This window comes from Hypanus sabinus, chromosome 15, assembly GCF_030144855.1.
Source record: "Hypanus sabinus isolate sHypSab1 chromosome 15, sHypSab1.hap1, whole genome shotgun sequence".
Classification (NCBI taxonomy): Eukaryota; Metazoa; Chordata; class Chondrichthyes; order Myliobatiformes; family Dasyatidae; genus Hypanus; species Hypanus sabinus.
The window spans coordinates 44486219-44510072 of NC_082720.1; the positions used below are offsets into that span (position 1 = coordinate 44486219).

The 23854-nt window shown below is 38.0% G+C and overlaps 1 protein-coding gene across 1 annotated transcript in view; it reads right to left on the reverse strand.

Annotated features, from left to right (window-relative positions):
• Window positions 1-23649, reverse strand: part of LOC132405152 (protein phosphatase 3 catalytic subunit alpha-like) — a 421759-nt gene extending 398110 nt beyond the window's left edge. Inside the window, exon 1 of the mRNA XM_059989854.1 lies at window positions 23535-23649. Coding sequence (XP_059845837.1) covers window positions 23535-23589 — 55 coding nt within the window. The 5' untranslated portion in view covers window positions 23590-23649. The remainder of the gene's footprint in view (window positions 1-23534) is intronic.
• Between the last annotated feature and the right edge of the window lie 205 nt (window positions 23650-23854).

The following is a 23854-nucleotide window of genomic DNA, read 5'->3' on the forward strand; positions in this document are numbered from 1 at the left end:
TTTGATTAAGTATTCTTTGTTGTTTACATAATTCATTACTGGTTACATGTAAAAATGTGTGAACAACATGCATCATCACGCCACCGTGCCATATCTGCACACCTCATTAAAGCAAAGGAATGAAGCGTACACATTCTCCTGATCTCTCCATACTTTTCTTTTGATTTGTTTTATGTCCTGGAGGTACAAAACAGAGCATAATGCGGTCTTATATACTACTGCAAATAATGAGTGTTTATTATTACTTAACAAAGTTTTGGATGGCACCTTATCCATTGTGTCCTGGAAATCTAAATATCCTCCATATGCTCATTCCTAATATGGTAGTCACATCTTCAAAAACCCCTAAATTTGCCTAACATGAATTTAATTTCTTAAAACCATGCTAACTCTACCATTTTAATTACATTCTTAAGCATTTTCCCAAAAACTGATTTTCAGCCAACTGGCCTGAAAGGAGGAAAGGAGAAAAACAGGAGAAGGAGAAAGCTATTTAGCCCCCATGCCACTTCCACCATTTAATCTGATGGTGGTCAATTGCTTTCCCTATACCCTTTGATGCTTCTTATGTTTAAAAATTAAATTTCCTTTTGAATATCTTCAACAGCTTAGCTTCCAAGGCTGGTACTGGAGAATTCCACATGATCTACTAAACTTCTGAGAGAAGAACTTCATGCCGTTCCAAAGTGCCTTATCCATATCCTAAGACTGTGAGATGAAACCACACCTCCCTGCATCTTGCCTGTCAAGCCCTGTCAGAACCTTGCATCCTTTCAATGAGATCTCCTCTTGTTCTTCAAAACTGGTGAATATAAGCCTAACATCATAAAACAGTGCCACCAGCCAGGAATGTTTCTGGAGACATTCAACCACATCTGTTTCACGGTGTATATCTTTTCTTAGGCAGCAGATCAAAACTGGACACAATACTCAAACATGGTCTCACTAAGGTTCTGTAATATTATAGTAAGACATTTTGCACCTGTACTCAAATCCTCTTGCAGTAAATGCCAACATGCCACTTGTCCTTTTAACTGCCTGCTTATATGTATATTTTCTTTCAGTGACTGGTATACAAGGACACCCAAATCTCATTCTAAATTCACATTTCCCAATTATCATTTAGAGTCATCAAGTCAGAAAAAGACAGACGGAAACAGCTCTTCAGCTCATCCAGTCTGTGCTGAACCATTTAAACTGCCTACTCCCATAGATCTGCACCAGGACCATAGCCTACAATATCGCTATCATCCATGTACCTATTTAAACTTATCTTAAACATTGAAATCGAGCTTGCATGCACCAACTGCACTGGCAGCTCATTCCACATCTTACAACCCTCTGAGTGAAAGTTTCCTTCATGTTCCCCTTAAAATTTTTATCTTTCACCCTTAACCTGTGACCTCCAGGTGTAATCCCACCCAACCTCATTGGAAAAAAGCCTGCTTGCATTTATCCTATATATACCCCTCATAATTTTATATACCTCTATCAAATCTCCTATCAGTCTTCCATGTTCCAAGGAATTAAGTCCCAATCTATTCAATCTTTCCTTATAACTCAAGTCCTCCAGACCCAGCAACATCCTTGTAGATTTTCTTTGTAATCTTTCAACCTTGTTTACATCTTTCCTGTAGGTAGGTGACCAATATTGCACACAATACTCCAAAGTAGGCTTCACCTAAGTCTTATACAACTTCAACATAACATCTCTTCTCCTGTACTCAATACTTTTCAATTCATGAAGACCAATATGCCAAAAGCTTTCTTTTACAACCCTATCGACACCAATTTATATTGAATAGCCCCAGGGACAGGTACTGAACTCTGCTGGGCACCATTAACCTATTTCCTGTCTATCAAGTGATTTTCAATTGAGTATACTGTCCACAATCTCATGTGATTTAATTTTGCCTGCTCACATCTCATACAGACTTTATCAAAGGCCTTTCCAAATTCCAAATGTACTTCATCTACTGGTTCTGCATTATCTGTTCTATTAGTTACATGCTCAAAATAAAAACTCTAGTAGGTTTGTCAAACACAATTATCTTCTCATCGATGTCCATTAAAATTACACAACCTTACTGATATTTTCTAGGAGTCCTTTTATCACATCCTTTCTGATCGATCAAAATTTCACCGAACTATGATGTTACATTAATTGGTCTGTTTAGATGATTTTCACTCTCCCACTTTTGTTTTTAAACAGCAGGTTATATTTGTCACCCTTCAGTCTACAGGAATTACTCCATAATCTATCGAATTTCCGTCGATGACAACCAATGCACTCTCTATTTCCAAGACTGCCTCTTTTATTACTCGGATTATCCAATCGTGGGGATTATTCCATTTTCAGTTTCTTTAACAGCATCAACACTAATTTCCTTTAGTTCCTATTTCATTGGACTCTTGGTTCCTTACCATTCTGAAAAGTTATTTGAGTTCATTGCTGTGAAGACAGACCTACAGTATTAGATTAAATTGTCTGCTGCTTCTATCAATATTTTTCTTGTAAAGTGGCTATATATTTGCTGTTTTCGAAGCCACTGGAAACGTTTAAGAAACCAAGTAATTCTGGCTACTCACAATTAATGCATCAAGAATCTTTAAAGCCACAAATTTTAGAATTCCATTTCTTTGGCTATCGGTTTTTAATCCTGTTATTTTCTCCATTTCATCTCTACTAACATTTCGTGAAATTCATCATTCTTTTTCACTCCTTACTTTGCCACTACTTCCTTGTGACTTAACTTCAAGGGTTTTTAGCAATTATATTTAGTTGTCAAGATTCAATGGGACACTCAACTTCCAAATATATTCAAGCTTGCTGTTCACCAACTCTACTTTCACTGCCTATTCCTTTACAAACACAGATTGATGAAAACATGTACATTAACCCTGAAGTCACCTATATTTAAAAACACTGAATACAATTAGAATAGAAAACAGTTTACCACAGGAACAGGCCCTTTGACCCATGATGTCTGTGCTGTGCATGATGCCAATTTAAAATAATCACACCTGCATGCACATACTCCATAATCCCTCCATGCATCTGTCCAAATGCCTCTCAAATACCACAATTGTATCTGCTTTCTGACCACCAATGCCTCGTTCCCTACCCCTCAACTTCAACATGGTAATGCATTCTAGGCATCTGTGTAAAAAATACTTGCCTCACACATCTTCTTTAAACTTTCCCCTCTCACCTTAAAGCTATGCGTTCTAGAAATTGACATTTCCATTCTGTGGAAAACACTTTGACTATCTACTCTGTCTCTGCCTCTCACAAATTTATAAACTCCTATCAGGTCTCTTAGCAGTGTTCAAAGCTCCAGAGAGAAATAATATAAGTTTGCCCAACTTTTCCTTATAGCTAATGCTCTCGAATCCAGGCAATATCCAGGTGAACCTCTTCTGCACCCTCCACATTCTTCCTAAAGACTAATAACCAGAACTGCACACAAAATTCCAAGAATATCAAACCAACTTTTATACAGAAGCAACAGATTTTTTTGACTTTTATATTCAGTGACCTGACTGATAAGGGCAAGCATGCTGCATGCCTTCTTCGTCACCATATCTATTTACATTATCACTTTTAAAGGAACCCCATGTTCCTTCTATACATCAGTGCTCCTAATGGTCCTGTCTCTTACTGTACACTTTCCTCTTAACTTTTTCTTTTCTAAAGTTCAACATCTCATGCTTACCTGGATTAAACCCCACCTGCAACTTCTCTGCCCATATCCCCAAATGATTTCCATCGGCTTTTTGGAGGTCTATAGTATAATGCATCACAGTGATAGCATCTTTCTTATTTCTGAGTGCCCTCCATATTGCCTCAATGGATGGGCTATCCAGTATGTCCTGAGTGTAACAACTGTACTCTGCCCGATCAATAACAGGACTCCTCCATCTCTCTGTCACTTCTAAAAGATGGATACACTGGAAAGTTGTGTTGTCTGCCCTGGCCCTCCCTCAATCAAATCTCTGTAATGGTTGCAAAATTTACTATTCCATGCATGGTTAGAAAGTTTTTGTTTTGTACCATCTTCAAAGTTTGCTGAACTATAATATCTTTATTTTTACAGGTTACATGGAAGTCCAGTGGTGAAAATGGGAGTACAGAAATCATGACCAAAACAAAACAGTTGGAGGCACTCTTCTGCAGCACCCATTCCCCTTCTGGATTCACTGGATTGTGAAGGGATTTTTTAAAATGTTAAATCGAGGTTCCTATTAAGAATGAAAGCCACAAATTCATGCCTTAACAAGATGCAAGTACAAAACACAGCCAAAACAGGAAAAAGAACTGAAATTAAATTATTGGCTTCAACTGTAACAACAAACAATTCCTCAAAGATGTTAATTTGGTTCTGGACAGCAATTCATTTTTCAACCAATCTCAACAGCAAAGATATTTTCCTTTGATGAAAATTTAGAGGCAAAGGTAAATGAATTGCTTATGCCCTCACAGGTCAAAGCAAACATTTGCTTCACAGCTGGCATCCAGTTTAATTTGAGCAAATCCTCCAGCAACTGCAAACACTTTACTGTTTCCACTGCAATTGCATCTGGTTTACATAAAAAAGCTTAAAAAAATCTATTTTATATATTTAAAAACTATTTTAAATATTACACACAAAATTTCAAGGCCTTAGTCAGGATTTTCTCTCGTGTGCTTTGTACAGGATTGTGGTGCTGAAAATAGATATTTAATGAGTAGTGAACTTAAAATAAAAACAATCCCATGGGGGCTCACTTTTATATACTTCCTCTATTAAAACACATTCTGTCCCATTTTCTACTAGCTAGACCAATCATTCCATGTGTAAGTCACTCTGCTCTAATTTCTATTTTAGTCTTTACAACAGTTCTCAAGCTTTATTCTCCAACACAACTATTGGAAGACCTAGATATCAATGTCAAAAGCATCATGTATTCAGATAGTTCATCCAAGATATATGTTTCTTTTTCAACATATTAAATATGAATTGTAAGAGAATGTCTTCTGGTTACTGATGTATAATATGTGAATTTCTATCATCTCGCATATAGATTTAATGAGTGATCTGATCAAATCTATCAGTCAGAGCATGAATACACCGCATTAACCTTTGGTCAGTTCATGGGGTTCAATTCTTTAACAGTAATGCAGCATTCTACGAAGATAAATCAGCAGGGAAAGAATGATATTAGTGATGTGTGGTGAACTACATATACCTGTCTGGACACGCCCCCTGCTGACTGCTCCTGTGGCTCCTCCCACAGACCCCGGTATAAAGGCAATTGAGGTCTGAACCCGGCCTCTCTGTCTCCAGGATGTAGTATGGTGGTCAACCACTGCTTGTTCCTTCTTCCAGTCAATAAAAGCTGATATCTCGCCTTTATGTCTCAGAGAGAGTTATTGATGGTGCATCATGATGTGATTGTATATAAAACAATAGGCCTTTAGAGACTAAATTAAATAACCCTCCAAAACAGAAAGCATAACATGCCATCACTTCCAATACAAGCAAAAAGCTAACTGCCAATGGAGCTACAAATAAAGGGAAGGTGCACCATGGCTATAAAGCATTCATGAGTTTTTCAGAATTTAATGTGCACTACAATTCTTCACTTAAACATATAACAAGAACATCATGCTTCAAGAATTACAATGCAACAGTGGATGCACTGGTGGAGGAAATAGAGAAAAGAAGATCTGTGATCTATAGAAAGGAAATGAAGAAATGCAAAATGTCTAGTGACCTCCACATAAGATCAAGATCAAGAACCTGGCTTGAAACCCCATATCCCACCAATCTCATTAAACTACCCAAGTTACCATACTTCAACTGCTCATCTTCCAACCACTTCTATCAACCAGGACTCACGCCTACAATTTACACTATCGCAATACACCGTTAGCATTCATACAAGACTCGTTTTTCTATCTTACAGCTTGCAAACAGTTTCAGATCCACAGTCATGAGAGGGACACAAAGGGAAAAGGAGGAAAGTTCTTAGCAGGATGACTCCCCTGCTTTGGGGAATCAAGCTGCACAACAGTCACTAACACAAACTTCGTGTGACAGGTACATGACAACTCTGTTGCAACAAGCACTGGAGTGGCCTGCGTGGATATGTGGTCAGCAAAAGGTGATGGCATCTGCACAGCAAAACCTACTTACAAGTGCATTTAATGGTTTTTAATATTTACTTTTTATTAATTTATAATAATTTTTCTAGGTTTTTAATTCTATGATTTATTTCTAATAACTGTTTCCAATGTTATGACGATCAGCCATTCTCAAACATTCAGGTCCATTAACAGGCAGAAGTTTGGGGGTTCAAATTATTCATTAATCTGAGCATGTCTGGTGGCATTACTTGCAATTTGCATTGGGAAGACCTTGACTTTGGTTGGCTTTCACTACTCAGGAGTAACTTTGGGAGCCTGCTGTAGGTAAATACGTTACCATGTATAAGGAATTTAGGACTGCTTGTTTTTAGTTTGGCAGGCAGAAACATTCTGCAGAGTCAGGTGCAGCCTGTAAACTCTTTTCAACACCGCAAACCCAGACGGAGCCCACTGAATAAAACATCATGACCATTAACAACAATTCAATGCTCAACTTGCTTCAAGATTGAAACTCCAACTATTCTAAGCAAATATGACCTCTCGCTGAGAAGCTCCAACACTCTTTGTAGTTCTGGATGGTCTCTGCTCAAATTCACAAATATGTCAGCACATCAGAGATAATGTCTTCAAATGCACTCACGTCTGAAGTAACTTGCTTGTGATAAAGGTCTGAAGAGAAAAGATCTTCAGCTTCAGACACATAACACACTGTAGTGTAGACCTTTGCAAATGAGACCAATTGCAGAAAGCTCCAAACACTTACAGAATAAATGTAAACATCCTGAAGAGGTTAACCAACAACAGATCTGTATTAAACTTTAAACTTTCTGATTTGAGGTGTGTCCTTTTGGTGAATGTGTATTCAGCTGTATGAGATTAACAGAGGACATAGGCTGAAGCAATGAGCTCCAAAATGCAGCAATTACATAAAATCAGCTTTTCAGCTTGATTGTTGACATGTTCTAACATCTACATATGCTTCCCGTAGGTATTAACCACATTTGCACAAATGCCCTTATTGTCTTTGTTCTTCAAACAGGTGGCTGAGAGCTCCATGTTTCAGCAATGCTTTGATAAAGTTACAACCACAGACTCTGTGCAGTTGTATAAAGTGCATTACTTTACCACCTTGGTTTATTTAGTTTTCAGAATGAAGGCTTTGGTTGAAAGGCCAGCATTTATCAGCCATGTGAAGGTATTGATTAGCCACACTATTGATCCACTGAAGCCCTACAAATGATGCTACTCCCACAGTGTTCTTGGGTGGGGATTGCAGAACTGAGACCTAGTTGAAGGAAGAGTAATAGAATCAGGGCAACTTGTCCCTGCTACCCTTGTGCTTTTTAATTCTAGTTGATAAAGCTGCTGAAGAACTCCGTGCCAATCAAAGAAGCCATAAAACCATGTGCCACAATACCTTCCAAAAATATACTTCGGTTTTCAACTAAATATGAAAGTAAAACTGGTCTCCCAATACAATCAAATATTATAAATAAGAATTCATTATGGTTGATATTATTTCTTCACTAATTTACCTATCTTTCTATAAGTCACTCACATATTGTAGTGTACCAGCAGTTATGGGTGAAATGACAATAAAAAGTGGCTTGACTTGACTTGATAGATTTGAACTTCAGACGACTTCTATATTTGAAACCATGCTTGGACTATAGAGATTCACCCTTACAGAATTCACAAATCCCTGCCCAAAATTTGAGGTGCAGAATAAAATTTGCTCTTGCAAAATTTATGTGAAAAAGAGAAAAAGTAAATCAACACAAGTTTTTTTTTCTCTCAACTCCTGTTGCTTGACACATATGCAGATGACGCAGAAAATCATGATACAGCCCACTTTCAAAGAACATATCGCCATCTACCCCCACCTCCCCACTACCACCATCATCATAATGCAAGAGTCACCTGTATTGCTCTCAAGCATCTGAAGGAAATCACGATTTCTCATAAATATCAGGTATATATACTAGTGGGATCTTCATCTCTTCTGTTGCACACACTTACTACACAAAAGAGGTTATGTTGTTTCTTTTAAAGGGCTCTTCACAAAGTGCCGATGAAACAGTCCATAAACGTTGTTACAGTGCATGTTAATGAGATGTTAATCACATGATGCAATCTTAAAAGGGGTGTCAGCATTAAAGTAACTACCATTGTATCAACCATATATGCCACAGTATCCAAGTGCAAACAGTAAGGCAGCAAATTTTACTAGATGAGACTCTGCAAGATTCTACAACCAGAACCAAAGGGCAAATCAATCTTCAGTCAAAGCTTATTAACACCAAATCGATGAGATGGTATCAAGATTGATCCCTCTTATGAAACGCACTTATTTCAGCAGCAGGAGGTTAAGCAAGGTAGCCAATCTTGACAGACCTGCAGCAAAACTTTCTAATGGAGGGCTGGAAACAGTGGAAAAAAAAGCAATGTTTTTTGTTTTGCAATAACTCCAGTTTTACGGGGATCAAACAGAAGAAATCTGTAAAGCTCAAAACAAACATCTGACTGCAGTAGAAGAAAATACCAAATATGTCATGAGCATTCCTTTAATTCAACTGTTGATCCCTTTTACATAACACTGGAAATGACCATCTACCAATCTATATCTTTGACATTTTGTGGATGAGCTGAGGAACTCGTGGGAGAAATGTGAGCAGGAAGGAAGATGTTCTTAAATGTTAGCTTTAATCCAAAGTTTAATAATTCAGGGATCATGTCAAAAGTTTTGACAGTTGGTTTGCCTGTCCAAAGCAAGGTCTGCATAGACAATGATAAAAGTAATCAAACAATGGTTAATTGGAAAAAAACACACTCATAATTTTGAGCACAGCTCTTCCCAATTGAAGCTGTAATTGGAGACACAGATCATTTGCTGAGTTGTTACTGGTTGTATAACAGAATTGGCTACTAATAGAGGCATCACAAACATATTCATGTCCACACCTAATATTCACATGCCTTTACAATATTTTCCAGCAATCTCCTATGGACACTGAAAAAAAGAACTTTGACTGCATTATTGTGGAAATATTCACTTGGGGGTTTACCTGATCAACCATTTTAACTGTTAATGAAGCAACGTACCCAAGAGACATTCCTGAGCTTTATAGTTCTTCCATCAAAGCCGGTGCTGATAATATGCAGAACTCCCAAGTAAGATTATCTATTATACCTCACAGAATACTGAAAAAGGCTTGTAACAATGCCACTCCAGCTGCAGACATTATTTCATTCAGTGCAAAGTAGGAACTGATTGCACTTCAGCTTAGGTGGCTTAATGTGGGGTAATTATTTCATCAACCGTCAGTAAGGTACTTAAGGCATTCTTAATATTTTACATAATGTATACAGAATATTTTGGAACAGTTAGTTAAATAATAACGTCAATAAATGCATTTCAATTAATTATTGTTTTGTTTTGCTTTTAAGCTAGCGAATAGACTGCTTTATATGTTTTTATAAAGAATCTACAGGTTTATGATCTTAAGCAAATGCGTGTTGCTCATTTAAATCTTCCTAATACATTGTGAGTCCATAACCTGCTATGTACTTCATGATACATGGAGCAGTACTGGGTTCTAGAATCCTACAGCAATAAAATTAAATTCTGAAAAATGGTAACTACCGGTAATTTAATTTACGTGGATAAATATCTGCCTTTAAGTTTGATAGCATAAGAAATCTTTTCTGTGCTACCATACTGTGAGGGGCCATGCCAAGGTTTCCTGGCACCACTCCTCCTGGCCCATGGGTAAACAGTGCTGAATTAAAATTACATATTGGTCTCATGCCAACTTGCACTGGTGATTCAGCACTGTGTAAATGCCAGGATCACCAGTTAAAATCATGTTGGGGATCATAAGCCGATAATGAATTCCTTACATTTAACTGGTTGTGTGGCCCTGCCATGATGGAGCTGGAATCCCCCACCCTGCTGAAAATGCACAAAAATTGGTGGGGGGGGGGGTGAGAAATTGGAAGCATAAAACCTCCACTTAACCATCTACTAAGTGGGCAGATTAAAAGTCAATGCTTAGGCTTTAAAAACTTATGAGGCCATACCCAAACAATGATTTTGGTCTGCAATTATTTTGTCTGACAATATACAGATCTTGCATACTTGAGTCAAAATCACTGCATCTTTGAGAAATGAATGAAATGCCTACATTTTTGACAAGGTTGATGAAGCTCTACAAAATCATATGAACTCACATCTTTGAAGTGCAATTCTTCACAGTGCAATTTCATCACCTGGAAATCAAAGCTGAAAGCCATTTACAATGCATCTGTAACAAATGATCTTTTACCCTGTCTCAAGTAACCGATGAGTCACTTACCTTGTACAAATGTAAAATTCATCTAATCCATAATGAGCATTGTGAGAAAACTGTTGTCAAGGGAGAACAATGGTTAGATGTGCACAGAAGGAGGCAACTACGAGTGTGAATCACCAAATGCTGCAAGCTGTGCAGAAGTCTAGAAGAACTGATATGACAGTTCGGCAGTTGTCCCCAAAAAGGAGGGTGGAGAGGCTTGCCTTGAATCTCACAGTAATGCAACAGCAAAAGAGATGCTGACACAGGAGAATAGGTCATAAATGTAAAGTAACTTTAGAGTCCAAACTGCAGCATCAAGATGGGAACCTGTGATGATGAAAAAGATCAGGAATTAGGTAAGAGTTTGAGAATAGGTGTGAAAATCAGGGCCCCCATCAAAGCATTGGGAGAAATCATTTGGCCAGGAATGTGGACCAGTCAGGTTTGGAGGTTTATAGTGAAGTGATCAGAGACTTGGCAAGGTTGGAGCTAGACCAGGCATGGGCAAACTACGGCCCGCGGGCCATATGCGGCCCGTTAAGCTTTTTAATCCGGCCCGTGGAACTTGATGAAATTATAATAGTAAACCTTGTTAACGTTTTTTTCCCCGCAATTCTGGCGTTTTCCCAATAGATGACGCACTCTATATACATTGACCTTTGTTGAGGTGCAGCGTATTACTCCACTTTTGCGCTTTACTCTTTGTTCGGCTCGACCTATTTGTGTGAACAGGCGTTCAGCATCATGAACATCAACAAAGCCAGCCACAGATCCAAGTTAACTCACCAACACCTCAGATCCATCCTAAGAATCGCCACAACAAAACTAAATCCAGACTTTGATGCGCTGGCTAAAAAGGGAGACCAACAACACTGTTCCCACTGAAATTAAAAATAAGTTTCTTCGTTGTGTTATGTAAAAAATGCATTTGAAAATATATTTTTTAATAAGCCTTACATGTTACATGTCATTTCTGTTAAGTGATGGACATGAGTAGTGCACAGGTGCACGTACGTTCTCAAAATAAAAAATGTGCTCCAGATCAAATAACGCGCTCTGCATACTGGCGCGCTGTCACTGTTCTGTCCTTGTGCTGGTCGTTGTTGAGTTTTGGCACAGGGGACAATTGAATAAGAAGGAGCAGGACAAGTAGACCTACATCTCCTACCGTTTTTGAAATAAAGACAGTCAGGAGGAGAGTGATGATGATAATATCTTGAAGGATAACAGAATTTTCAGTGCTTTAAAATAATAACTGTTACTATTAAAAAAAGCTGTATTTTATTCATTTAATTTTCAGTGTTTTAAAAGTCATTTCAATAAATAGCTAAATACCATGGGACTTCAACGACAGATATTTTGTTGTAATGCATTTGTTCATTTTCAATTGAAATTAAAGCACATGTTTTCTACATATCCCATGATATTTTATTTTCTCTTATGAGGTGTATTACCAAAACACTCCATCCATCTGCTCCTGTCAAATTTTAGAACCCTTTGTGGCCCACAAGTCAAAAAGTTTGCCCACCCCTGAGCTAGACCCATCAGAAAAAAGAATAGGGAGTAGGAAATACTGATGTGTTAAGAGCGATATTTCAGAGAGCAAGAGCCAATTAGAGGGTTGCTTGAGGGAATGCCAAAGAACAAAAAATATGTGCAGGAAGTTAAAATGTATTAATAAGGTCCCAGTCCAGGACTTCATTGAGAGGACTTTTCCACCTAAGTATTGTCCAACATGATAGTTTAATTTTCCCTACAATGCACAAGGAATGATGTCCCATAGTTCTACACAACCGTGACATGGGAATCACATCAGACATGCAAGCGCGGTTATCACTGTAAAATGCCCATTGAGATTTCTGAAGTGATGTGAAATGACCTGGAAAAGATAATTATCAAGTTTCCATTCATAGTAAGCACATTTTAATCACACAGCACAGAAATAAATAGTGCTACAAAATCTTATTTTATGGGTTACCTTTCTTAAGACTTTCAGTTTAGTGAGCAATGTTTAAGAAAAGGTTTGTATTAAAGCATTAAATAAAAAATACCCAATATATTGGAGTCTTTCAAATTACTCTTGATAATGCAAAAATGCAGACCTCCTGTTACATCGCTAATCTTGTTTATCGCTTTATTTGGTTTAATTTCTGCATAGTTTATAATGAAGTTTAGGAAAGTGTGGAATTCTAGCTTCTACACTTAATGGCACTGTATACATAATACATTACTATCGTACCATGCTACAGAACATCACTTCAAATGTTATTTCCATAAATTAATGCTGAGAGCAGACTAGACTTTAACAAAATACACTAATACGAGGATATGAAATGTAATTACCCCAATTGGATAGCAATGTATTGTAACTCAAATGGAAAAACCATAGGAATTCTATGAGTCAACTAACAATTATTATTATAAGTCAGTTCAGCACAGTTTGGTCTGTGAAACGCTTGAAACACAACAGAGTTTGGCTGGCATGCAGAAGAAAGGGAAGCAATTTGTGTTTGTATATTTCAAAAACAATGTCTTGCCTTTATTCTCATCTTTCATTGCTGTAATCCTCCTTGCTTGAAAAATATATTGACACAAAATCAACCTGATTTAATTATAATTTGTTATACTGGATAATATTTACAAGATCATAAATAAAGATTGCTACCAACTATAGCAACAGCTTTATTGGCAATGACATCAGATTTAATTTAGATAATAGTGTTGAATTACAAGGCACAATATTTTTTAAAGTTGTGCATGAATGCTTGAATTTTTATGAACAATACTAGAGATTAAAATTTATAGTGGCTCTGTTCTTACAGGCAAATGTGAGCAGTTCTGATCAGCATTTTCCAGTTAGATAGAAGCAAATCTGGGCCTCTGGCATTTTTGCTTTCAAATAGGAGCCCCAAACTTAATGCCAGATTCAGGACCCCAAGTTTGTACATTTGGTCTTGCATTGGATTACAACAGTAAACTTCAAATCTGTTGCCATTTACCAAAATTTACAGTAGAATAAACTGTTGTAGAGTCTGAGATTGTAGGGTTGTGGCTAACACACACACTTTTAAATTACTTTTGTTAAATGTTTTCAATCATTTATGACTTTGATGCATTTAGTTCACATTATTTTCTATTTTTGTAATGAATCAGTGTTAATTTCGCAAATCATTTATTTTGATTTAAGCAGTTTTTGGATGGCAGAGGTGCTTACAAATTAGGAAATGACTCTATCAATGACAGCTTCGACAACCACAAGGCCAGGGCAGGGAAGACTCAGTGCAACCACTGCAAAGATATTTGTGAGGAAGGACCACAGAGAGCTCCCGCTGCCCCACTGCACACAGAGTCTAACAGCTTCTTAAACATGTCATGGGTACATTCGTTAAAGAAAAACACATGAGTGGCTTTGTTAGAGTATGCATCAATTTGGTGGTGCAACAAACTTAATGGGAAAATAAGTATTAATTTCCTTTCCTGTAATTTTTTTTAATAAATAAAGTTTTTTTTTAAATTTAAGAGTGGAATTCGTAGTTGTCCATCTGACAAATTTTTCATTTTGTTTGGGGGCCTGAATTCCTCACTGCTCTTCCAAACACCCTGCCACCGCTCAGGCCAATCTTCAGGCCCAGTGCTTCAAGACCTAATAAGCTAAGTTGAGGACAAACTATAGGTTCTGATTCCGAGCAGTCAGTTGGTCCAGTCCAGTAATATTTAGCCCAATATGATCATTCAGATGAAATAAATAAAACTTCTGAATGCCTATAAAGACTTGCAATTGACTGACCTTTAATACTTCTACCTAAATGTATTCTCTGAGTATCCAATAAAATAGGTGTATTTTAATACCAAAGTTCAAAGAACATTTATTATCAAAGTACTGTACATATATGCTACCGTATACAACCCTCAGATTCATTTTCTTGTGGGGATACTCAGAAAATCCAAGAAACATAATAGAATCAATGAAAGATCACACCCAACAGGACAAACAACCAGTGTACAAAAGACAACAAATATTGCAAATACAAAAACAAAGAAATGATAAATAAATAAATAAACAAACAAACAAACAAATAAACAAGCAAGCAATTAATATCAGGAGCACAAGATGAAAGGCCCTTGAAAGTGAGTCCATAAGTTGAGGGAACAATTCAATGATGGGGCGGATAAAGTTGAATGAAATTATGCTCATTTATTCAAGAGCCTGATGGTTGAGGGGTAATGACTGTTTGTGAACCTGGTGGTGTGGGTCCTGAGGTTCCTGTACCTTCTTTCTGATAGCAACAGTGAGAAGGGAGCATGGCCAGGGTGGTGAGGATCCTTGAAGAGAGATTCTGCTTTCCTGCAACAGTGCTCTGAGTAGATGTGCTCAGTGGTGGGAAGGGCTTCAACGTTGATGGACTTGACAGTATCCACTATTTTTTGCAGGATTATGAAAATATATATTTTTGTAGAATATGAAAATAGAGTTGATTAATGAGCAAAGATTTACATTTGGTGAGCATTTTATGAAAATGAAATAAGAGTGTAATATCTCACTTGTAGGTAATTTTATTAAAAAGCAATATATTTGCAAGCAGATCAAATTCTACTGAATAATTTTAATAAAAACTAAATTGTAAATGAATAATTTGCAGCAGAAATCTCATTGACTGAACTGTACTTGTGGTGTATGCTCACTTCAGTTCTTTGTGGAACTACCTTCCATGTTCTTCATACTTAACATTTCAGGTCTTTCCATAACCAAGCACCAAAAGTTAACTCTCCAGAATGTTTCAATAATGGCTTCATATCACTAACGATATTAAGAACAACTTTCCGCAGCTCCCAAAAACAGAAAAGTGCAATGTGCTCCATAATCAAACTGCAACTGTTAATTGCAACACAGGCAACATGTTAACTTTGTGCTGACTGCTCATTTAAATGATTTTAGCATTCAGTCAGCACTAACAACACTCATCAATGCCTGGATGCATCAGCAGAAGCCAATAACTTGAGTGGCTAGCTACAGTTAAATCTAACCAGGGATACTTAAAGCAAGCTTGTACATCTGATCCTTTTAGTTTTGCATGCTGTAAACCTGACCAGGGAAATACCTGAACAAAAATAGCTACCATAGGAAAGATGGATTTCAAAATGTCTAGGTGCTGTACTGAAGCCTCAGGTGGAAGAGATACAAATTAGAAGATGGATTGTATTAGCAAAGCCAGTCAGACATAAGCTCTGAAAACAAGATTAGTAGATAACTCTGGAATTCAATCCTGTGAGTCAATCAGCAGGAATACGGATGCAAACCCACAGTCTATTCAATTACCTCACAAGTGTTTCAAGCTCAGTAAATGTTATATTCTAGTGTTATATTTTACCATCTGTACTACTGGCTCAGATTCTTCTCAAATCACCCCCCTTACACCTCTCATCTAACAACAACTACAATAAATTTATTCTTTTACTTAGAATTCAGATACTTCACTCCAACTTCAATCGATGCCACATTGTTAAATACTTAAGTCTAAATTTCATAGTTTCCACAGTTTGTTGTCTTCTAGTTCCTCCAGCATTTTGTGTGTGTTGCTCGGATCTGCAGATTTTCTCTTGTTTATTGTCTTCGATGCTATTGCTCTTTCACTGATCCTGTTTACAGTTACTAGTCTATAGATGTGCTGAGTATACCTGCAAGAAAAATAATCTCAGGGTTGTATGTGGTGACATGTATGTTTTCTGATAATAAACTTTACTTTGAACTGTGAACATAGTTGAAGCATACTGTTAGCTAGTCAACTGCATCCTCCTCATTAACTCCACAGGACTCACTGATACATTGCCATCTCTTGCGCATGACTAAGTGATTTACATTTAGCAAGAAGAGCTAATTTGAGTGGACATGTCCAATCCGCTATTGAGGGAAGATGGAAATTGCCTTCACATCAGAGACAGTGGCCTATACAGAATATGCAGAGCACTCAGTATAAAACTATATTATTAAACTGGAGCTACAATGTAGAAGACCAGCCTGTATACATACAGTAAGGAAGTGGTGATGGTTCCTTTTAATTATACTGGTGGATAAATCTTCCGGCTGCCCAGTGTATATTCAGTTATGTGAGGTCAAAAGACACTAAGCTCCAAAACTGCAGCAGTGGCATCAGCTCAGCACTACACACTGATTAACATCATGAGGTTAGCATCCAATCTAAAAAGGCAGTCAGTCAAGCCACTTCAAGCATCAGTCCCTTGTATGAATTGCTGCTTTAAGAGCTCCAGGCATAACTGAGCTGAATTCACACTATGTGTGTGACTTCGTAAATTATGCACGACATAATTCAGTGGATGTTCACAACACGAGTAATAATGCACTCTATAATGTCGTGTCCACTTTGATTCACTCCACAAGCACGCACAGCACCGGGGCTGATACCTTGCAGTTTAAGCATACAAAGCACACACATGCATGCACACATATACCCCAACCTGCAAAACTTCTTCACAGGTCTATCATGCATACAATCTTGCTAGGAAAAGTTAATGTACTTACACAACTATCTAACAATGATAAATCAACACAAGAAGGGAACTTGAAAATCAAATCCATGTTAGAGAACTGCATGACATTACTACAATACCACAGGAAATATGGCCTATATATTATAATGGTATTAGTTTATCAACAGGACTTCCTCTAATCTCATCCTAGCCTAGTTTTTATTTTGCATTATGTCTGTCAATCAAAATTAGGATTTATAGTTCAATTTTTAGATGAACTAATTGTCAAAGAATACCATTTTATTTTTGGTTAAATCCCCATAAATATAACAGAGAAATGGAATTAGCACCATGTGGACACAAGAGACTACAGATGATGTAAAAATAAACTACTGGACGAACTCAATGGTGAAGCAAAATCTGTGGTATTGATGTTTTAGGTTAACTCCCGCTAGGTTCCTCCAGTAGTTTGATACTTTTCATAATTTGCCAGGATTTTTAAAATGGAGCATGGACAAAAATTAATTTTATATTTCCTCAGTACAGTAATCATTCTTATTTGAGCAAATATTTAATAATACCAGCCAACATACTTGATATAGTGCCACGGTATTTTAAAACCACTATTCTAAGTCAACATAAAACATAAAATGAAGAAAATAATGCAAACCAACAATTCAGTATAATTCACAAATAAATTAATTACATTATTTAACTTGTAAAACATCACAAAATGTAATATCATTATTAGTAGAAGTTTAAAAAAACTTATTTTCTATTTTGTAAGTTCTCCATTTAAAGTAATTTTTTTCAATTCTTCAACTTTCTCCCTCTCACAGTTTCTCATTTCTGCTGCTACGTTAACATTATGTTTTAGGTGACTGTCCTGGAGTTTATAACTTGGCCTATGTGAATCTTACCTTTGGTTTTCTCTATGAAAGGAATACTAGTGTCAGCATTTTGTTGTACAATATTAGCTACTGAGTGATAACTAAAAATGCATCAACTTAATCTGCAGGGTCACAGACCTTTCTTTTGATAACATAAGCAGTCACTGTCTACCTTTATAAATTAAACAAAATGGAAGCAAAAATATATGGACACATGGATGGATGGATAAATAAATTACACAAGTTTATGGTGCTCAAACGATAAAGATATGTTTGAGAAAGAAGCACTGTGGTACTGTTACCCATGAATGAGATAAAAGATATTCTTAATAACCTAAAAAAGTATTCAAAGTATTGACTTTACTCAATTTTAATAAACTTCATTCTGTATTTTAAGTGTATAGATACAAAACAATAAAGCAAGAAATGTACAATGCATGAAATAAATGCCGAGAAGGCATTGCATAGGCAATGCACACAAAGTGCTGAAGGAACTCAGCAGGTCAGACGGAATCTATGGAAATGAATGAACAGTTGACTTGCTGAGTACATCCAGCATTTTGTGTGTGTTGTTCTGCACTCCCAGCATCTGCAGAATATCCTGGGCTTATTATTGCATCAGGAATGACTGGGTAGCTGTGTGCAATGCAGTTCTGTGCCTATCGTGTGAATACACACCCTGGCCATGCATTATTTCAGAAGTCACAGACAAAGCATGAATTACCAGCACAATGTCCAACTATGGGTAGAGCTCTCTAAGAGCAGCCACTCTTAAGATGATATACTATTTAAGGTAGCTTGAGTGACCCACGGTTAACATGGCTGATAAAGACACAAAGATGTTCCACTTTCCTGCTGCTTAAATGGACAACACAGTAGTAATACTGAAGGTTCAGGAAAAAATAACAAGGTGTTTATTTATGGTTATCAGTGTTCCTGTGGACAGTTTGATGATTGATGAGGGAGTGGAGATCAAAACATTGTTGGAAGAGGTGAAAGTGATTGGTGGTGTGGGAGAGTGATACGATCAGAGGCTGTGGCAAAATTTTGTGAGATCATGATACAGATAAAGGAAGAAAGATTAGAGGAAGAGCCAATTAGTAAATAACTTAAAAGGAGGCTATCCAAGTCAATTTCCCACCATAGACAGAGGTGCACCCAGAAATCATGAGGCTGTGAAGCAGTCTGCGCAAGATAAACCAAGTTGGATTGTGAGTGAATAGAGCACTTTAGATCAATGAAACCTTGTTGCTCCCAAAAATATTCTGTGCAAGCATTAAACAATATGGGTCAGCAGACTGCAATCACTGGTTAGATGGAATGAGTTGCTGAAAACAACTCACTTGTGTCAGCACTATTTAACTCCGAATCTCACTCACTCCTGATGCATCCAGGGAAAATCACTTTCAGTCCTTTAACACTGGACTGTAGTATTATATAACTAATTTCAAGGCAGAGTATTTCACCTACATGTCCCAAACAATGCTCATTAAGTTCTGGAAAAAAATGTATCCTGGTTCTTCACACCAGAACCCTGAGCACAAAAACCTAGTCAGCTGTTCAGGCAGAGTCTAAAGAGGTGGTGGTTCGAACAACAGCTGAAAAAATGTACTGATATGTTAATGATGCAGGGATGGATCATTTAACAAAACAATTCTTGATGAAGAAACCATCTCTGAAATGTTAACGACTAGTACATCAACACCATTTGCAGCATTTTGTCATTCTCTATTGGATTTCTGTCCTTGTCAGTTATTAGTTTTGTTTTGTTTCATTTAACAATTGTATTTTGTATTCATTTTTCTTCCAGTATTGTCTTTTTCTTGCTGTTCCTGATTCCTTGCGGCATGATTCACTTTTTTCATTGCTGCTATCTAAAAAAAACACCAGGTTCCTACAGCTGCACCATGGGCTGAGGGGCCTATACTGTGCACTATGGTTCTGTGTTATATACTCCAATCACAAACAAGAGAACATCTGCAGAAGCTGGAAATCCAAGCAACACACACAAATGCTGGAGGAACTCAGCAGGTCAGGTACATCTATGGAAAAGAGTACAGTTGATGTTTCAGTCCAAGACCCTTCATCAGGACTTATGAAGGGTCTTGCTGAAGGGTCTCGGCCTCAACTGTACTCTTTTCCATAGATGCTGCCTGGTAGGCTGAGTTCCTCCAGTATTTTGTGTGTTTTGCAGTGTTATATACTGAATGTTTCATTTATTCCTCTGGAGCATTATTTTAGATTTCTTGGCAAAGTTTTAATAACCTATTATAGCAAATAACTTATGTTATTTATACAAGTATATCATGAATTAAACTTACAAAGCTGTCAAACATTATGCTTTCATATATGAAAATACCTTCAATTAATTCTGATCTTTCACATGATAATGAAATTTGTATTTAATATTGGATGATACTTTGGCATATTTGAATCATTCTCTTTGCTTTGCAGATGGCCAAACAGAATATTACAAAGGTACACTTTAATTGCAAAAGTCATTAGACTACCTTACATGGCTATCATCCTTACAGATACATTTTTATGAACAGGTTTGTGAAATCAGAAGGAGCTAGCAAGCTGAAAAGGAAACGATCTGAGTTTTTTGTTTACAATAATAAAAGCAGATATGCAATTTAAGCAATATTTTACAATATCAGGATATTGTAAAATACCTCACCTCTGCCCCTCTGACCCTCAACACAGGTGTCCCTCAGGGCTGTGTCCTAATCCCCCTCCTTTACTCTCTGTATACCCATGACTGTGTCGCTACCCACAGCTCCAATCTGCAAATTAAATTTGCTGATGATACTACATTGATTGGCCTAATGTCAAATAATAATGAGGCAGCCTTCAGAGAAGAAGTCATCACCCTGACGCAGTGGTGTCAAGAAAACAACCTCTCCATCAATGTCGCTAAAACAAAGGAGCTGGTTGTGGACTACAGAAGGATAAGAGACAAGCTAACCCCGATTGACATCAATGGATCTAGGGTTGAGAGTGTGAACAGCTTTAAGTTTCTCGGCATACACATCACTGAGGATCTCTCATGGTCTGCACATACCGATTGTGTGGTGGAAAAGGCACAACAGTGCCTCTTTCACCTCAGATGGTTGAAGAAGTTTGGTGTGGGCCCCCAAATCCTAAGGACTTTCTACAGGGACACAACTGAGAGCATCCTGACTGGCTGCGTCACAGCCTGGTATGGGAACTGTACTTCCCTCAATCACAGGACTCTGTAGAGAGTGATGCAGACAGCCCAGCGCATCTGTAGATGTAATCTTCTCACTATTCAGGACATTTACAAAGACAGCTGTGTAAAAAAGAGTCCAAAGGATCATTAGGGATCCGAGTCACCCCAACCACAAACTGTTTCAGCCGCTACCATCCGGAAAACAGTATTGCAGCATAAAAGCCAGGACCAACGAGATCTGGGTCAGCTAATAGACACATCAACATGTTTAAGACTAACAGCAAGCTGATCATCACATCACAAGCAACATCCTACTCCTTGCTGTGAAAGTGAGAGAAATTATGTTTCCCTGACCAGCAATCTGGCAATCTTATTTGCAACAGCCTTAATTGTGCTTTAACTTAAGTAACTAACTAAGGAACCTCATGGGTAACTATAAAGTATCAATCAAAGAACCCTCGTTCTCAGCAATGACTCTTCTGAAAGCAAGTTCATCATAGATCAGAGGCTTTGGGGTCAAGTCCCACTTCAGTGAACTCAACATTAAAAATCAAGTGCTGGGACAGGTAGATTCCAAGCTGCCATCTTTTGTTCAAATTACAGCAAGCACCTTTCAGGACAGCTGTCCAAGTGTCTTGGCTTCGAATGACATCACAGGAAAGTCATTGAAAAATGATTCCTTCATTAGAAAAGTAATGATACTTTGAAAGTGCATCCATGGTTTTCTAGCATTTTTAGCATAGCAAGATCATAGAAACATAGAAAACCCACAGCACAATACAGGTCCTTCGGCCCACAATACTGTGCGGAACATGTACTTACTTTAGAAATTACCTAGTGTTACTCCTAGCCCTTTATTTTCATAAGCTCCATGCACCAAGCTCATAAAAGTCTTTTTAAACATTTTCTCTTATAAGTTTGTATTTTTTACTTTTACTTACCATCTGAAAGCAACTTAACTATAGTGCAGCAATTGAATAGACAGTATTTTAAACTGTGGAGGTGGTGAACTGACCAATGTGAGGTGGATGTTCAAAATAGTTTTATGTAAAATCTTAAACAAATGTGTAAATTTTGAAAAAAAAATAGGCTCTTGATTACTCAGTTCATATTTTATATGCTGTTCAACGGTTCTTATTTTCACTAAGTCAATGGTGGTTGTTTACACACACACTAAAAATCCGATCAATAAACAATAAAAGTAAGCAGTTCATACTTCCTGAAAAGAATAAATAGAATACAGCAAATACATAGGAAATCCAATTTCGTGCAAACTAGAGGGCTTGTCAGCCAGAAAAATTATCTTTACAACACCCATAATGATAAACAGGATACTAAAACCGATTTGCCTAATAATGCAGTCCTGCACGTCCTAAACTGTAACTGCTTAGTTGTTATGCTATTGCATTAAATGGGATGGGGGGTGGGGGGGGGGGGGTGTGAACCAGCGCCAATATTCAGCAAACCCGTCTAACGAGACACGTAAAGATTATCGCATTCTGACGTCGTTTACCCTCTAGTATAAAGGATTTTTTTCTCTGGTAATCAGATTTCAATTAACTCCACAGTGCCTCGTGTTTCCATAAACATGCCGACACTGAGCAATGTGGAATGCACAACTGCCACATAGGTAATCCCAATCCCACCGACTCGTTCCACTCATCGCTGCCAATCCTTATCTCATTCCGATATAACCAAGTACAACATTCGTACCATCAACAAGCGGGTTCTTCCAAAATCTCCCCCCCCCCCCTTCCCATCCAGTTATAAACAGGAATCTGCAGTAACGCCTATTGCGTGGATGTTCTGAATGCCAGGGGAGACCTTTAAGTGAGGGAATCACCCACACACTCCGAAATGGACGTTGTCGCGAAGCCACTGCAATAAAACGCATATTCCACTCGGGCGGTGTCTTTAAATGCGGAAACCAAAATAAAGGGAAGGCTTTATCATAAATAAAACAAGCAGAAAACGAGGTCACTGCTCTTGTTAATTGTAAAATATGTAGCCCAAATCTATTTTTGCATGCGTTGATCAAGTGGCTTGCGTGGAGATCAGCAGCAGCCTTTTGGACAGCGCCAGTCTGCTTTGAAAAATCTAAATAATTATAGTTGGTAATAGGTGGGAAGGTTGACTGGAATAACAGCAAACGAGCGACACCCATGCTCAAAAAATAGGGATAATTGTAACTAACAGAATTAGAGCCTTCACACACCAAAGCAATACCTGTCACCGCGATGAAATTTAATTAGCAAACGAAAAACATTCAACGGCTAGAACATTATTTCTGCAACGATTCTCTTAAAACAAGACAGTGAGATGGAATGCTATATGCTTTTTTTTCTATCCAAAGGTTCCCAACGATCTGCATGAGCTCCCAATGCTTCCACAGAACGGTGTCACCATCAACACATATGTATTCAATCGTCTGAAATTGTTCTCTAGCTATGTTTTCATGTTTTTTTAATCGATGGTGCATCTTAACGTTGGCGTGTACTCACATTTTACCATCCTTTCCGTGGACGATATATTAATGTCATTGTTGGACATCTTCATGAGCGAATGCAATGGGTTCAGGCTGGCTCCGTTGTCCCGAGTGCAGCGTGCGGTAGGCTGCAGTTGCTACAGCATCACCCGGGCAGCGCTGCTCTTGCTCAGAGGGAGCGAGCGGGCGGGCACGCGCGGCGGCGGGGCGGGCACGCGCGGCGGCGGGGCGTGCACGCGCCGCGAGAAGCGTGGGAACGAGGCGCCCACGCGCGTTCGGGCCGGCCGCGGCGGCACCGCGCACGCCCAGAGGGGCTCGGACGTCACGAGGCGCCGC